The sequence below is a fragment of the Lytechinus pictus genome, chromosome 13, assembly GCF_037042905.1.
Source record: "Lytechinus pictus isolate F3 Inbred chromosome 13, Lp3.0, whole genome shotgun sequence".
In the NCBI taxonomy this organism is placed as follows: domain Eukaryota; kingdom Metazoa; phylum Echinodermata; class Echinoidea; order Temnopleuroida; family Toxopneustidae; genus Lytechinus; species Lytechinus pictus.
In genome coordinates this window covers 6,473,272-6,488,177 of record NC_087257.1, presented here as the reverse complement: position 1 = coordinate 6,488,177, position 14,906 = coordinate 6,473,272, and the positions used below count along the sequence as shown (strand labels likewise).

The following is a 14,906-nucleotide window of genomic DNA, read 5'->3' as shown; positions in this document are numbered from 1 at the left end:
TGTAATATCTATTATGCATCTTACTTTTTGCGATATCCCATCTCCCTCTCTCTTCCTTTTCTTTACAGCTCCCATCCTTATCTTCCTTTAAATTCTTTTCACTATGGCGTCTGAATTCAGCTCAGTAGTAGAGGGCACTGTTTGTGAAGAAGCCGACTGTGAATCGATTTCTGATGTCACGTTCTATGTGAAGGAGAAGAAGAAGCTCTGTCATGACTGCGCCTTGAAAAAAGAATGCATCGGAATAGCACGAAGAGGTGTATCTAATCTCTTCTGTGAGAAACATGAGAAAGTAATGGATCTGTACTGTAAGACACATGGCAAAGTTTTATGTCTTTCTTGCGCTATGATAGATCATCATGAAAAACTTTGTGTACGGCAAGACATAGAGGACGCACTACGGGAAAACAAAGCAAAGCTCAACATCCTTCAGAAAGCAATGATGGACAAATTGGAGCTATTACGAGTTTATGGGATTGAGATTCATCAGGGTAAACATGTCCCAGACGAACATTTGAAAACTATTCAGAATGAGGTTGATTCCGAAATCGAAGAGGAGATCGAAAGAGACAGAGCCAAGGAAAAGGAAGATGCTGATAAAATCGACGAGGAGATTGATGGGGAAAATGAGCAGCATCAAGAGGAGATTCGAAAGCTCCAGAATAAGATTAACCAGAACAATGCGAAGAGAGAGCAGCGACACAATGACAATCGTTTAAACGCAGAAAAGAGACGAAAACCGATAATTGATAAACAGCGCATTCTTCAGAATGACATTCAGAAGATCGTTCAAGAGATCGATAGAAAGATTGGAGAGCTTGAGAAATCATTGAATGACGACACCAAATCAGCTGAGAAAGCAAAAGAGACACTGGACAGAATTCTTGAAGACGATAAAACTATTGTCATAGATGGACATCGTGTGCATGCATCAGTGAGTGAGGAACTAAAGAAGCAACTGAATGAGGGTGAGGTGAAAGAAATAAATCGTGCTGTATCATGTGTGAGGTTTGTGAGGGGTGTTGGGAGAGAGAAGTATGATGGAAGAATTGATGGGTATGATGGAGAGTGGAAGCTCATTGATAAAATCAATGTCAGAGATAAAATCATGTCCCCTTGGATTGTTGGATGTATAGATGAAGATAAGGTGATAATCACAGAAGCACTGATTGGTGAAACACATACCTACATGTTAGATTTGAACAGTAAAACCACACAGAGAGTGATCAACGGTAGTGATACATCATATATAATCTCATGTGCAGCGTTGAATGATGACAAGGTGGTATGTGGTAGATACATCGAAGGTTGTACAGGAGACAGCCTACCTGGGTGCATCAGTGTATACGACAGGCAGTGGAATCACATCAATGACGTCACAATACCAAGCACGACGCGTAATGATACATGGGTGCGCGTTGCAATCGATCAGGATGGGATGATCATAGCTGCTGAAGGGAGTCAGTCTATGATTTACGTCATCAACCCAGCTAATGATGAGATTGTCAGTACCATCACGTGTAAAGAGAAGATAGTAATGCGTGATGTGCTGTCATCAGGTCACATCATCGCTCTACCCTCACTATTAGATCACAGAGCGCTCATCCTTGAAAGAGAGGGTGATCATAGGGAAATCCCCCACAGTGATGTCATCTTGAATGTGTGTGTTGATCGTATGACAGATGACCTCTACGTCGTGACATCAGATGATGAGTACAAGACGTGTGTGATTGATCAGGTGATGAGTGAGGGTGATTTGAAGAAGAGAAGAGTAGCATCATTCCCTTTATCAACCAGACTGGGGGATAGATTCAGTCATCTTGTCCCATCTCGAGTGATGATGACGTCATCGGGGAATATGATTGCATGTGATGGAGATAATATTCTCATATTCAAAAAGCGATTCATCCTCTAGATCCAGGACAGATGAATCATCATACTGAACAAGCAAATGATATTGGGAATATTGTTACATCCCACCATTTCATATTTTCAATTCATAAATTTGAAAAAAGTACTAGAAAAACGGACGATTTTTATTATTCCCCTTGGTTGTGGTTATGCTCCATAACTTCAGAAACCTATCATCCTTCCCTTATCATTATATGAAGATACTTTACACTAGATTACTTTCTTTCAGTTGTTTGAGTGAACATTGTTATATATATATTGAGAGCAACTCTTTTATACCCTATTTCACCCTTTCTTGTTTCAATGCGACCCTGCATAATATTACAGTACATATAAAGCCATATTAAAACTTTATCCTTATATCATGTAGATTGTATTAGACGTGTGTATAATCATTGCCATTTTTGAATCAGTTCTTTTTACTTCACAGAAATATTCAGCGTTTTGTTCTTATTCATCACTGAAAATATATTTACACCAAGTGTTTTTACTCTGATGCCGGCGTGTAAATAGGTGATCTATTCTGGAACGATTGTCTTTACTCTGGAACATATTTTAGCACTTCAAACTAACTTTAATATCAAAATAATTTCTCATCGATATCACTAAAATTCAGTTTTTAGAATTTATAATTCACATTATATACACTGTACACATATAAGCCTAAAGACTGAACCAGTTTAGATTCAAACGGCCATGGGCACTCAAATTATTTGAAATCACATGTGCACTGTATACAGACTGAATATGTGGTTACGAGCGCATGCATAACATTATAATCAAATCATGTTGCTTTTATATCATGTGGCGATTTTATACGTCACAAAATAATATGTCTCTAATCACTGTCCTTGAAATCATACTTCTTGCAAATGATATATATTTGTATGTATAGTGTATAGACTGAAATTGTGTACTTTTAATGGAAAGAACCCGCATATACTGTCTTAAATCATAATCGTTTTATCGGTGCAAATGGTCACTTTCGATATATCTAAATGCGCACTATCTTGTATAGGCCTACGTAATGGTATAAAAAGCTAAGTTAATGGGCGCGTCGTGGTCTAGTGGTTCTGACTCTTGCCTTTTAAACAGGGGGTTGTTGGTTCGAATCCTATTCATGGCGTGTATTCCTTTAGCAATAATTATGCCCACACTGTGCTGCACTCGATCCAGGTAAATGGGTACCTGGCAGTATTAATTCCTTGAATACACTGAGCACCAGAGATGGTATAGCTTGAGCTAAGACCACGAAGGCCGGGGTAAATGGCTTTGTATCATCAGGCAAAAAGTGCCACATGTATATAAATCCAGCTGATATCATTATTAAACCTTATCATTGTATCATGTATACTCTACCACATGTATTATAGCTATGATGACAAAATCAATCAGTTTTCGTTACTTGAGATGAATTTCCATTAATTGTTATTCCTATAGTTCCATGTACATGAAGTGTTTTGCTCTTCTGGAAGAAGAAGAAAAACTATTCTAAAAATTGACGGTTTTTTTTACTCTGAATTGCAGTTTACTCTTTTCCGGACTCTTATATGAACAACAACAACAAAACTCTTATTACCATCAATAAAACGCATTCTTTTGTGGAACTTCGAGTTTGGATATTATGTAAATGTGTATATACAATATAGACTAAACCTGTGCCCACTTGACGGCCTTACGAGAACACACAAATTAACTCATGTCATACCTGTACATTGCTTTCATTCGTTCTGATTTGATTGAGAATAACGGTCACGTTTTCTGAATCTAAATGCGCATTGCCTTCAGGATATATAGTTCTTGTTTCTTTATACGTTTTAGTTTCAAATATCATATGGAACTATTTTGACAAACAAAGTATAATGATGCATAGCAACATAGGAAACAGCCCCTTGAGTGATGTCTAGCATGACATGTTATAATCCTTGACTGGAGCTGTTCACTGAAATATAGCAGATAATTCACCGGATTTTACCGAGAGAGGGAGCTATTAAGATACATTTTGGCAAATTGCTCATTGACCGTGAATTCATTGTTATAATGTAATTGATTTTTTTATAGGTACAATGCTTTGCTTTAAGTTACTCTATCCATAGGTGTTTCTGTCAGTGTAACTAAAGACTACCAATTGATTGCTTGTATGTTTTCTTTTGTGAAATACATATGAATTCATTTGCTTTCATTTGAAATTGTTCAATTCCAAGGCTGATATAATCTGCGGTAAATATGTTTCTTAATACATCTCAAGTTGTATAACTGTTTTGCTTGCTTAGTTCATAAACATTTAATTTTAATTGTATGAACGATTGAAAATAAAGATTTAGTTGCAGGAATTTGATGAGCATTACTAAAAAGGGGTCTTAAATACTTTGTTTGTAATCATGGGTTATGTTTGATTCATTTCTTATGCCAAATGAAATCCTTTGTATTAATACTTTGTTTATTCAAAGCTGATTTTCTTTTTGAGAACCTCAATGAACTTGGTTTGGAAACAAAATGTTCAATATATAGTCGAGGTGTGAGCGAGAGTTTGAAAATCTGTTTGTTTCGTCACACGCATAATCCGACCATCTTGTTGCTGTTTATGGTATTCTATTTACTTATTAACCGAGAGTTAAGAGATCATTTGCATATTATCTGCTTTAACAATAAGAAGAAAAATCATATTGGCGTTTATCGTACTTATGCAAAGGTTTCTGTTTAAATAAAATTTCATCACGCATCATAGAATTCTGATAGACTTTTTTTTTCAGGAGTAAACATGTGACCAATAAAACTCGACAGAAAGAGAGGAAGGCAAAGAGAGAGGGGGGACTACAGGGAAACAGAGACACACTATACGAGGCAATCAGAGAGAGAGAGGGGTGGGGGGGGGGGCTATTAGCTAACAGAGACACACAAAACGAAACAAAGGCGAGATGGAAAGGGGAAAGATAGAGAAATATGAAGAATTGATGAAAACAATGGAGTGAAAGAGACATAAAGGAAGGGAAGGACAAGAGACGCCGAGAGAAGAACTTCAGAAGAAATACAGAAAAAGAGAAGAAACATCAGAGGGATAGAAGAAGGGACAGAAAGAGGAGGGGACGGGATGAATGAAGGAGAGTTTAGTGAAGGAAGGAAGGGTAGTTGACGGTCCTACTTAAATGTAACCCACTTGGCTTATCTTAAATTTGGTCTAGTGGGTGTTTGGTCCAATCGTCACTTGGTCGTAAATGTCATTTAGCACAAGTCCAGACAGGTTGCAGTTTTTATGTACTTTAATATTTGTCGTAGTTTGCCAAATGAATATTTTATTCATAATTATTTTATTTAATCATATACCCTAAATGTTGCAGACAAAGTGGATATTATACGATATGGAAATAGCCTACCGCGAAATTAGACAAATGGTGGTAATTGAGGTAAATGTTAACTTACCCCAGAATGGTTATTGATATTCTGAGTCTCGACATAGAAAGAGTTGTGATTGATATCACCTATTGAAATCCATTAATGTCATTATTTACATACAGGAAATTGACCCTTGAGTTTGTAAACGAATAGGAGCGAACTGGATTGTCAACACAACGATATATCAGAAATATTAAATAAATATTTTGAAGAGACATTGGTTTTAGGTGTTAATAATGCTGACTTTCCATAGTTGTAGTTGGTCGTATCAGAACAAGACTCTTTGTAAGACGGGGCCCTGTCTGTAGATAAACAAGGATTACACGATATTATGATGAGGATTGATTTCTTTCGATGATTTGGTGGAATCTAGTTAATTCACCTAATCATTTCAATTTACAATTGACATTAACCAAATGTTTAAGAATAAAAGCAGAAAATAGATCAACAGGATAGCGGACCAAGTTAGAGAAGGCGGCATTCAACAGTTGACCATTTTGACAGCAGCGCTAAAACGCAATCGTTTAGTTTTAGTTCGTGAATTATCCATTGGGAGGATGGCACTACTCTTCTGCGCATGTCCATGAGTGTAGTGACGTCGATCTCTTATTCGGATTTGGTATTGGTTGCTTTGATTGGTTAATTCAAGGGCGCTTAAAGTTATTATAACATCTGATCTACGCAGCGTTGATCACGAAAGGCCTCATTTTCATCTCGGTTCTATGAAATGGATCTTTATTATTACATAAAACGAGGAAAAGCACATTCTTTCATTGTTGATTTCATATTTAAACATTACTATTTTATTCAACAATCTTCAAAAGTTTACCCGCCCCTCCCTTCACCTCTCCAAGAAAAAAAAGTAATAAATAAAATTAATAGAAAAAAAAAACCAATTAAAAAATACAAAGAAATAAATAAATGATATAAAATGAATGAAATGAAATTAAATTGAATAAAAATAGGTGAGAGATTGTTGTTTGACAACCCCCCCCCCCCAAAAAAAAAAAAAAAAAATAATGTTCTTAATCAATACTCCGAAAACTAGATTTCAAAAGGGAAACAAAGGCCAACGCATGGAAATATTTGCATGAATTTTTAAGACAAGAGGCGCGTTCCCCTATGCCTGCCCCCGGCCGGATACTGACTAGTGATAAAAGTCTTAAACGCTTTGCCACTTGATTATGTGCTTAAAATATAGCAAAATCCATTGCTTATATTTTTTGCTTTCCTGACTTTCGTAAACAGTAGCAGAAACCCGAAACATCTATACATTTTGGAAAAGCTATAGGTAAAAACCTATTTTGTCTTCTTTTAGTAAAACCTGAATAGGACAGTCTGTGACGTGATTGATATTTGTATGGGTAAAATTAGATCACATATGTCATGATGTTTATTCTATTCATGCATGCTTAGAAGCTTTTGATTTATTCAATAAATTCATTCATTAATTTACAACAGAAGCGACCTAGGGTGCGTTTATCCGCCACTTTTTTACCCTAGAATCATGATTTGAATCATGATTCAAATCATGATTCTGCAGAATCACGATTGCGTTTAGTCGAAATTGAATATAATCATGATTAGAATCACAAACATGAAACACGAAAAAAGGGGCGTTTGGAAAGACGTTTCTGCAGAATCACGTACGAAAATGTTCGAATAAACGATATCGTGATTACAATCATGATTATATGACCTCACTGTTGTGTCGGGCTACTTTCGGTTTGACTCTTGCCAAGCTCAAGGCGCTCTATATGCTCATTGTATGTACATGGTTATGTACTACGCATGCATTTCTTGTCATGTTCAAGTTCTGTGTTGGTCATCGCATCGTCCACTACTTTTCATTTTTTGGTCATGTCTTCAACTTCAAGTTCTAGTAAATGAATTAACTGGACAGACAATGATCTCAGTTGTTGTTCAGTATATAGAGTATCAATATTAAATTGGATCTACGCTGAAATTCACTTCCGAACACCATTTTGGATAAACTAACAAGATGAATAGAAGCATATGGACCCTATATGATAGAAGTAAACAAAATGAGGTATAGACTGAATTCTGGAAGCAAAAGATTTTTCGAGAGCCGAAACACACGTGCGAAAAACTTCCTCTGTCAAACTGCGCACTAGTGATGCGCACTGGATTGGCCCGAATCTGAGGAGAAACAGCATTGGAATGAAGGTCGTCTAAACGCTGATTCTGTGATATTGTGATTCATGTTTGTGTTTTGAATCATGATTCAAATCATGATTCTGGCTTGAGGTCGCATAAACGCAGCCATAGTCTTGTGATTTCATGAGTTAAATACTGCGAGTGATTTGAATGACGATGAGAAATATAGGGTGGGTGGAAGCGACATAGAAAAGAGGGAAAGGAATTTTCGAACAAGAAAATTTTCTTTTCTCTATTTTTTATTTTCATTTTAATTGTGATTCATAATAATGCATGATCGTAAGAAGCCATTTGAAAGGGAAAGAGAGGGAAAGAAAGAGAAATGTAGAGAGAGAGATGAACCGAGGGGAGAGGGGGGGGGGGTCAGAGGGGGTTGTAAAGTTGTCGTTATAATGTTCCTTACCGATTGTAACAAGATAAACATGTTCGCTTGAAAGCGAAACTACAAATACATATTTTAAAAATGTAATCACTGAACTGAAAAAAAATCATCAGTTTTAGAACGAGTGAAAATAGTGTGGTTTGAAATCACTCTGGCAAATTATCGGGATGAACCCTATAAAGGGCGTACTAACTATAATCACAAGCATCATGAAACATGGATATTATAATAATCATAAGCCAACACGACAGCGGACTTCATTCATGTCAATAGTACCAGCGTAGGAGGATGGGGGGGGGGTGTCCCCTGACATAATCGTGATGGCCCTTTTTCCATTTGTAATTTCTGCACGAACTGTGTCACGTACTGACGACACTGACTGAATTTATCGTTATTTCTAATAAACATCGAATATATGCAATAAATAGAAAATCACAGGTAGAGAAATACATGAAAAAAAAATAAATGGATACGTAATTCAAACGCTTGTAAACTCCCTACTAGCCATTACAGGATCACCAATAAATCGAAATGTTCAAACTTTCAATTCGTTTAGTAACCCATTTCTTTCCCTCTTTCATTATGATTAACATCATCATCATCCAATTTCATTTTGCTTTAATATTATAAAAATAAATCGTGTCACCGTGGCGTCCTGAACTTTGAAGCATGATATAAGATCCTTTTATTTGTTAATTATTATTATCTTGTTTTTGCTTGAACAAGAATTTTTGTATCTTCTTCGTGTACATTGGTTTACATAAATGTTCTTCTCATATATATTTTACTCTCTAAAAGGAGGAGGAGAATTGAAAAAAAAGGTAATACAGAACCCCCCCCCCCCACTAATCTGTAAATTTTATGATCCTTCAGCATAAAAATACCATATAGAGGCATATATATTTTTTTTATTAGTTTCATATGAAAGTGCGTATAAATTATCGACATATACCATAAGCTTCCAAACCATTCTCTGACGTACAGGCCTAACAAAAGATAAGAAAATCAAAGAGGGGGCACTTGATATAAACTCAACTCTTTCCATACAAGGAGAGCTTTCTCAGCATGTATCTTCATGATTTAAATTCGGGCATTATTTTAAAACCTCGTTAACATCTTCACACAACGATGACAACGTTTCCCGTTCATAAACAATTAATGCTCTTTATTTAGGAGCAATTTCGTTAATAGCACACATTTATGTAGGTTAATCACTGATATGAAATAAAGATGATAGCGCCATCTATCTAGAAATAATCTATGCCGAGTTGCATTGTTATTTTTATTATTACACCGGTTTTAGCCCGAGCTGCCCGAGCACCCAAACTTGTTTGAGTGAAGTACAATGTGTTAGTTCTTGCTGAAGGAAAATACGTCGTGGCTGGATTTTGAACCCACATCCCTCTAATTGTAAAACGGGAGTCGTCACCACTAGACGAGCCCCCCCCCCCCCCTTCCTCCGCCTCAGATGAATAGAGGAGGAAGAACCATGCAAAGAGTGTTGGGGGCAACGTCTCTAAGACTTTTTTTATTTGATATGAAAATAAAACAGGACAAGATTGAGGAAATAGAAAGGGGAAAAGGAAGAATTAATTAAAGATAGATGACTGGACAAGAAGGGGGGGGGGAAGACAAAAGAAAAAAAATAATCAAAACATAAATGGCTGGACATCTATAACCCCAATTGCTTGATAAGAAAAATAATTTCAAAAATATCGTCAGCTATTGGGTGTTGTTGCCCGCCTTTCTCCCACCATCTAATTGCCATGACGACTAACCCCCTCTCCCTATACGGGGTTTTTTCTTCATTCTACCCTTAGCCCACTAATTTACCTCTCTCTCTCTTTCTCCGAGATAACGGCAATATCAAAAGGGCTTGTTTATTGCATTTATGTCATGTGAATATATATTTATATTGCTATCATTATTTACAAATTCTACCCTCAGACCACTAATTTACCTCCTACATGTCCTACTAAGATAACGACAACATCAAAAGGGCTTGTTTATTGCATTTATGTCATGTGAATATATATTTATATTGCTAAGTTATTGTTTATTGCATCTACATGTAAATCTTGTTCGATGATATTTATATTTCTTCTATTTTTATATATCATGTTTATACGTGAAGAGTACACACACCTTTGACATTGATAGTTAATAAGATTGTGCATAAAGTAATAAATTGTGTACAAATTAACATAAAACAAACGTCCAAAGCGCAATATTCAGGTTAAGCTGCATGTAAATGTCATTGTGATAGTATATGGGGGTGTTGCCAGCCTTTGCTACATGTATTTCAACAGGCGCGGGAAGAACCAATTACCTGCAATTTCAGATTGGATTTACATTTAAAAAAAAGGTAAGATTAAATCTAAAGTGTATACGTTATTAAAATTTAGAATAATTGTAGTTGAGATTACAGTAATAATGATAACATGCCTTTATATATTGACAACAATCTAGAAATATCCCATTCCGATGCGCACAAGAGAAAATAAAGAATGAGAGAGTTTGGCCCGGGAGTTTGGATGAGTGAACTAGTGCCAATAACTGCTATACAAGATAAGACTTTTAGTTTAAATTTGAAAATCTCTAATGATGAAATGATTCTTGAATTTGATGGTTAATAAGAGGGAGTATTCAGTCCTGCAAAGAAAGCTCGCTTACCATAACCTACACTCGCTGTTGTATCAGAGAAATTCTATTCACTATTAATGGTTAATCATGTGGGGTCTTACGAAGAAGCTGGTGTCATGATCTGAGCTGATGGTGTGTATAAGGTATGGCAAGATCTTACAAACATGTTGGTGCAACTTCATTTAAAGCTTTTCATGTGAATATTGGCATATACTACCTTGACTAAAAAAAACTGGTTTTTACACTGTTATGAGACTATATTTCGGTGCAAGTTTCATTGATATAAAAAACTGAAATATCCAATATGCACGAAACAATTTTTTTTAAATGTAGAAATGTCAAAGTAGGTTTCCACCCCCCCCCATCTCTCTCTCTCTCTCTCTCTCTCTCTCTCTCACGCATACTACACACACCTCTCCCCCTCTTATTATTCCGAAAGTACATGCAAGCCTAGCGCGCATACCCGGAAACAGAAAATGCATTACATGTATATCTATTTGGACTTACAGTTTTATCAATTACCTGCATGATATAAAATAGGGAGGGGCGCAGCAGAATCAATAAAGGGGAATTCAGACACATTATCTATCCACTCTTAATTCATTTTCTCCCCCTTTTACCACTTTTTGCTACGCTCTTGGAAATATATATTTTTTCCATAAAATACATCTTTTTTGTTTCCAGTTTATCTCATCCTTTTCCGTATCCCTTCTGTAGGTCAATACCTTGATAACTATGGCGTCTGAGTTCAGCTCAGTAGAAGAGGGCGTTGTTTGTGAAGAAGCCAACTGCGAATCGATTACTGACCTCACGTTCTATGTGAAAGAGAAGAAGAAGCTCTGTCATGACTGCGCTTTGAAAAAAGATTGCATCGGAATAGCACGAAGAGGTGTACCTAATATATTGTGTAAAGAACATGACGAATTGATACGTTTGTATTGCAGAACACATAACGTAGCATTATGTTATTCCTGTGCATCGATAGATCATCGCCAACAACAATGCGTTCAAGAGGATATCATGATCGCACTGAAGAACAATAGAGAAGATCTCAGCATGCTCAAAAATAAAGTGATTGATAAATCAGAGTTATGTCGCATCTATGGGAATGGGATTTATAAGACCATACAAGCCAAAGACGAACATCTGCAAGATATTCAGAATGATGTTGATTCCGAAATCGAAAACGCAATCGAAAGAGACAGAACCAGAGAAAAGGAACATGCTGATAAAATCAATAACGAGATAGATAGAGAAAATGAAGATTTTCAAGATGAGATTCGAGAACTTCAAGAGAAAATTCAAAAGAACAATGAGAAGAGAAAAAAGCGGCACGAAGAAAATCGTTCAATTGCAGAGAAAAGACGAAAACCGATAATTGATACACAACGCATTCTTCATGGTGACATTCAGAAGATCGCTCAAGAGATCGAGAGAAAGGTTAGAGAGCTTGAGAAATCATGGCAAGACGACACTAAATCAACAGAGAAAGCAAAAGAGACACTGGAAAGAATTCTTGAAGACGATAAAAATATTGTCATAGAAGGACATCGTGTGCATGCATCAGTGAGTGAGGAACTAAAGAAGCAACTGAATGAGGGTGAGGTGAAAGAAATAAATCGTGTTGTATCAGGTTTGAGGTTTGTGAAGGGTGTTGGGAGAGAGAAGTATGATGGAAGAATTGATGGGTATGATGGAGAGTGGAAGCTTATTAATACAATCAATGTCAGAGATAAAATCATGTACCCTTACATTGTTGGATGTGTAGATGATGAAAAGGTGATGATACTAGATGCATTGAATGGTCAAGGGCATACCTACATTTTAAATTTGAACAGTAAAATTAATCAGAGAGTGATCAACGGTAGTGATACATCATGTATAATCTCATGTGTAGCACTGAATGATGGCAAGATAGTATGTGGTAGATACTTCGAAGGTTGTAAAGGAGACAGTCTACCTGGGTGCATCAGTGTATACGACAGGCAGTGGAATCACATCAATGACGTCACAATACCAAGAAACACGATGCACAATGATGCATGGGTGCTCGTTGAAATCGATCAGGATGGGATGATCATCGCTGTTGAATTGGGTCAGTCTATGATATACGTCGTCAACCCAGTTAATGATGAGATTATCAATACCATCACGTGTCAAGAGAATATAGTAATGCGCGATGTGCTGTCATCAGGTCACATTATCGCTCGACCTTTACCATCTGATCGCAGAGCACTCATCATTGACAGAGAGGGTGATCATAGGGAAATCCCCCACAGTGATGTCATCTTGAATGTGTGTGGTGATCGTATGACAGACGACCTCTACGTCGTGACATCAGATGATGATAACAAGACGTGTGTGATTGATCAGGTGATGAGTGAGGGTGATATGAAGAAGAGAAAAGTAGCATCATTCCCTTTATCAACTAGACTGAATAGATATAATAGATTTAATCATCTTTTCGCATCTCGAGTGATTATGACGTCATCAGGGAATATGATTGCATGTGATGGAGACAATATTCTCATATTCAAAAAGACATTCATCCTCTAGATTCATGACAGAATACCAAACAAACAAATGATATTGGGAATGCTGCTACATCTTACCATTATGTGCTTTCAAATTGAAAAGAAAAAAAAATGAAAACGCATGATTCCTTGTAATTCATGGTTTCTTTATGGGTAAGCTTCATAGTCATATTGGAAACCTATCAGGGTTAATGCCCTTTTATTGTACACGTTGTGTCAGATGATATTTTATAATATACGCCGTTGCTTTATAACACTTCCCTGGTTGGATTGAGTAAACATTACTATCAATTGTGTCTGCATGACGGCTCAAAATTACTGGACCCGTGCATATATTCATTTAAGTTCAGTTCCATATGTTACATTGAACAGTTAAAATGTTCCCCTTTTATCATGTTCATGTAATCATGCCGGTCAAAAAAGTATCATTTTAATAGTCCATCGCGAGTATTATAGGTAACAAAGTCTTGTCTTGCTAATGAAACAGGAGTTGTTATTCTAAATAAATGTTCAGTGGTATCTTGATTCAGTTATACAAATTAACATTACATAAAGCGCTATACTCCTATATGGATTGAATTTGTGTACTTTGGACTCCTTTGAAAACACGTCATATTAAACCATAATTTGTTCTCATAATAATGTTGCGATTTTAGAGAGGATCGTGGTCACGTTCGCTATACCTCGATGCGCATTACATCTAAACATTGCCTGCTTGTTTGTATATTTTCACTTCCAACATCAGATCAAGATATCCCATCAAAGTATTTTGATGTGGCTACATACGAAACAGCCCCTGGAATGATCTCAAAGCATGACATGATTATAATTACCTGGATTTACCGAGAGAGGGGGCTGTTACAATGATTACGATACATTTTGGTAAATTGCACTTTATGCTCTTGCAAAAAAAACAAAAAAAAACAATGCATTATACATAACTATATAAGCAGTAGTGTATAACTTCACCATTGAGACTTGGTAACCAAAATGTACCAGTATAGCGCTTATTTACCAAACGGGATCTGTTGTTACCAGAATGCGCATTTGAAAATGATTTACTATATTGTGGTCACGTATAGCTATGTTTTGTTTTCTTTGGTCCATTACGGGATAATGTTTCATTATTGCTTTTCAATCTAATTACTATATTAATTAGGTGCTTCTGCAAGAGTGAAACGGGAAATTTAATTAAATTGATGGCTGGTTTGATTTTGAATGTCCATGTGTATAAAGATTGAATTGTTTTTGATAAACATTTGCATATTGATGATAAATTTTCAATACGTTCCATTCAAGTAGGCCTATGTCAATGACTATTTTGCTTGCTAGAATATTTATGAAATTTAGGTTCAAATACGATTTAGTTGCAGGCGCAATAAAACGATAACTGCAATTTGTTGGATTTTTTTTAATTTTCATCCGAACGGAAATGCTTTTGATAATGCTTTGTGTAATCGAGACCGTTTTGACTTCATCTTTTCTTCTTAAGAATCTAAATAAATATCTGCAAGAGAATAACAGAAAATGTGTCGGTGGTTGCTAGTCGGTTTTTACATCAACACATTCATGTATATAAAGATGGATTCATTCGCTTTAAAAGCATGATCAGTTATGTTTTTGTTTGTAGACTGATGTAAATACGCTTATTTCAATACCATATCGGGCAGTGACTTTTTTGCTGGAAATTTATGTTCAATTATGTATAGTGTTTATTTACCAAACTGGATCTGCTGTTACCAGAATGCGCATTTAATGGTGATTTATTTCATTTTGGTCATGTATAGCTCTGTTTGTTTTTTGGTTCATTACAGGAAAATGTTTTGCTTATTGCTTTTTGATCTAATTACTATATGAATATGTGC

General features: G+C 36.1%; 2 protein-coding genes across 3 annotated transcripts in view; both read left to right on the top strand.

Annotated features, from left to right (window-relative positions):
- Window positions 1–4,901, top strand: part of LOC135156424 (uncharacterized) — a 49,836-nt gene extending 44,935 nt beyond the window's left edge. For both annotated transcript variants that reach the window (XM_064108877.1, XM_064108876.1), the window contains exon 2: window positions 69–4,901. In XM_064108877.1, coding sequence (XP_063964947.1) covers window positions 104–1,915 — 1,812 coding nt within the window. In that variant the 5' untranslated portion in view covers window positions 69–103 and the 3' untranslated portion in view covers window positions 1,916–4,901. The remainder of the gene's footprint in view (window positions 1–68) is intronic.
- Window positions 4,902–10,088: 5,187 nt separating this feature from the next.
- On the top strand, window positions 10,089–13,947 carry LOC135156418 (uncharacterized). The gene is made up of 2 exons (XM_064108859.1): window positions 10,089–10,229; window positions 11,225–13,947. Exons 1-2 carry the CDS (start codon window positions 10,134–10,136, stop codon window positions 13,061–13,063), a joined length of 1,935 nt encoding a protein of 644 aa, XP_063964929.1. The 5' UTR covers window positions 10,089–10,133; the 3' UTR covers window positions 13,064–13,947.
- The last annotated feature ends 959 nt before the right edge of the window (window positions 13,948–14,906 follow it).